Raw genomic sequence first — 2,995 nt, forward strand, 5'->3', positions numbered from 1 at the left:
CGACCAGGCTGGAGCTGCTGCTGATCTCATTCCAGCCTCCACCAAGGACCCCAGACCGCCATGCCGGGGATGTTCCTGCGTGGTGGGTCATGGGGGAGCCCTGTGTGAGCTGGGTGGGTGCTGGCAGCTGAGGCCGCCCCTCGCTGGATGCCACCAGCACCCCATGGGGACGGGTTTGGTGCTATGGGATGTGCCCTCATCCCTCCTGCTGCCCCATCAGAATTGCCCCTCCGTGGGGCTGGGGGGCCGCAGGGGTGGGTGCCGGCCCTGCCCTCACGGCCTTTCCCCGGCTTTGGCAGGAGAGTGTGGCCAGCTGAGCTCCTGCGAGCTGTGCACAGCTGTGCACTCCCACAACGGCACCGGCTGCGTCTGGGTGGGCTGCGGGACCCCCGAGGAGCCAGGTGAGGGGCCCGGCTGGGTGGGCACAGAGAGGGGCTCTCAGCAGCTCCCCAGTGCCCGGGGGGGGTGGCTCTCAGCACCCTTGGGTGCCCAGTGCCAGCTGCTTTCCCCATCTCAGCTGCTCCCAAAGCCCTGCCTGGGGCTCTGCCCTGCGGGGCGCAGCTCTGAGCCCCCACTGCCAGGCCCTCAGGGGGATGCCCTCCCTGGGAGCCAAACCTCCTCCTCCCAACCCCTCAGGTGCCCGGGCAGCCCCGGGCCTGAGCAGGACTGGCTGCCCTGGCGTGGGATCCCTGGGAACCTCTGCTCCTCTCCCGCAGGAGCAGGGAGCTGCGTGCGGAGAGGCTCAGCAGCGCAGGGGACCTGTGCTCTCTACAACAGCAGCGCCCTGTGCCGAGGTAACCCCGGAGCCCAAACCCCCCGACCCTCTGGCCTTGGGGACAGAGCTGCTGCTGGGGGTGCCAGGGCCATGGGGGTGAAATGGCACCACTGGGACAGGGGCAGGCTGCAGGGGTGTGTGGCAATGCCCCCTGCCACCCCTTTTACCCCCTTCCCTCTGTCCCTGCCTTCTCCAGCACTGAAGTCCCACACGGAGGAGCCTCCACGGTCCCACAGCAAGGAGCCAGTGACACACTCCACAAGTGAGTGGCTCTGGGCAGGGGTGGGAGGCAGTGGGATGGGGGTCCTGGGTGCCCCAGGGTTTTGTCCCAGCAAGGCTCTTCCCTCTCGAGCTCACACCCCTTTGGGAGGGATGAGCGGAGCTGATCTCAGTGTTGGGCCAATGGATGTCCCCAGTGTCCCCAGCCACAGCCCTGTCCCTGTCCCCTCTCTCTGCACTGGGCAGTGCAGTGGCTCAGGGCCGCCAGCCCTCCAGGAACAAGCCCTGATCCCAGCCTTGCTGGGAATTGCCAGCTCCAGCCTGGCTGGGAGTGGAGCAGGAGCCTCTTCCAGTAAGGGGGAACTGGAGAGCGCAGCAGGAAACCAGAGCCTGGAGCCTGCTGAATTATTGATCCACTGGGATCTTCTTGCTGCTGGCTCCTTTCCTGCAGCTCCAGCTGCTCTGGCGAAGGGCTGAGCCCATCCCAGCAGCCAGGGACTGGTGGGGACATCCCAGCCCCAAGCTGGGAGCTGCCATCCCTCCCTGGGCAGCCGCTGGCTTCCTCAGGACGCAGATCCCCTCTCTTTGGTGTTCCCATCTGTACTCATGGGTGCCCGCAGCACCCACAGCTCCCCGAACCCCCCGTTTTCCCCGGCCCCAGGGACCACCACCACCAGCGCCCCGCTGACGGGCAGCCCCGAGTTCCACGCGCCCGGCTTCGACACGGCCAGCTTCATCGGGGGCATGGTGCTGGTGCTGTGCCTGCAGGCCGTGGCCTTCTTCCTCTTCAAGTTCATCAAGTCCAAGGACAGCACCTACCAAACGCTGTAAGGGCCCCCCATGCTCCCCCGGGATCTGGGAGGGAGGGAGGGGGACCCGGGCCAAGCCCCCCTAGAGCCAGGACTGGGTCACCTGGGGAGTGTCCTGTGTCCCCAGTCCTGTGTCCCACTGTGCTGTGTCCCCAGTCCTGTGTCCCCAGTCCTGTGTCCCGTGGCTCTTTGTGCCAGTCTGGCCCCGCGTTGCAGGGGATGATTTGGGAGATGGAGGGGTTCACGTGCCTGTCCCCTTGTCCGGCTGTCCTGCCCCCTCTGTCTGTCTGTCTGTCTGGGTCCTGGCTCTGAGCCCCCCCGGGTGTGGGAGGGTCCCAGATGTGTCCCTGGGAGCTGCCAGGGGGGCTCGGTGCTGTCCCCTCGTCCCGGGGTCGCTGTGGCTGATGTGGGGCCGTGCCCCCTCTCTCTTTCCTTGCACGCTGCCAGAGAGGACAACCAGTAGGTGCTGGGCAGAGGGGAGGGGGTGTCCCCCCACCCCCAGAGCTTCACCCCTGCCTCGCCCCTCCCCGGGCACAGGGGGACGTGGGCCCTCCCTGCTGGTTTGCATGACGGTGTTTCCCAACTGGTTCTGCTGTTTCCTGTCAGTTGTTAGGGAGGGAAGGGAAGGGGGTCCCCCCCGGCCCCTTTCTGGCATGGAGCCCCTCGGGAGGCAGCCCCATACAGCCCCTTCTGCCAGCCGGGTGAGGGGTCCCCAGTGCCCCCAGCCCCACCCTGAGCCTCCCTGACAGCACAGGAACTGCAGGGCTCCCAGTTTGCTCCCAGTTTGGCCCCAGCAGCCCCTTCCCACTCTCAGCACCCCCTGCCCCACTGCCTCCCCACAGCCTTGGGGCTCGTGGGGCCGGGGGTTCCCTCGTCCCCTCGTGGGCTCCCAGGTGCTTTTCCCTGCAGGATTTTGGCCGGAGCACCCAACCATGCCCTGATCCATCCCCCGTGCCCGCCGGAGGAGCGGAGCCAGGGCCTTGCTGTGTGCTTTTGCTGTGCCTCTGTGTGCTCTGGGGGGCTCGGGGGTCCCTCTCCCCCACCCTCTCTCTGTGTGCTGTTTTGGGGAGGGGGCTGCGTGCGTGCCGTGTGCTGTGGGGTGACACTTGTACTCGGGCTGCCCATTAAACTCTGCCAGGCGGTGTCTGCGTTGTGTCCAGGGTTGCTGTGGCTGGGGGGGTGCAGGGGACCC

At 67.2% G+C, this 2,995-nt stretch overlaps 1 protein-coding gene across 1 annotated transcript; it reads left to right on the forward strand.

The window, feature by feature from the left end:
* Positions 1 to 60: 60 nt before the first annotated feature.
* On the forward strand, positions 61 to 1,825 carry CD164L2 (CD164 molecule like 2). The gene is made up of 5 exons (XM_014309501.1): positions 61 to 102; positions 221 to 401; positions 717 to 794; positions 972 to 1,037; positions 1,656 to 1,825. Exons 1-5 carry the CDS (start codon positions 61 to 63, stop codon positions 1,823 to 1,825), a joined length of 537 nt encoding a protein of 178 aa, XP_014164976.1.
* The last annotated feature ends 1,170 nt before the right edge of the window (positions 1,826 to 2,995 follow it).

The sequence above is a fragment of the Geospiza fortis genome, unplaced genomic scaffold (genome assembly GCF_000277835.1).
Source record: "Geospiza fortis unplaced genomic scaffold, GeoFor_1.0 scaffold432, whole genome shotgun sequence".
Lineage (NCBI taxonomy): Eukaryota > Metazoa > Chordata > Aves > Passeriformes > Thraupidae > Geospiza > Geospiza fortis.

Bases quoted from the DNA above. Each gene is read 5' to 3' on its own strand.
- CD164L2 (XM_014309501.1), top strand. From the start codon at position 61: ATGCCGGGGATGTTCCTGCGTGGTGGGTCATGGGGGAGCCCT. The intron at 103-220 runs GTGTGAGCTGGG...CTGCCCCATCAG, and splicing joins GTGGGTCATGGGGGAGCCCT to AATTGCCCCTCCGTGGGGCT. The intron at 795-971 runs GTAACCCCGGAG...TGCCTTCTCCAG, and splicing joins CAGCAGCGCCCTGTGCCGAG to CACTGAAGTCCCACACGGAG.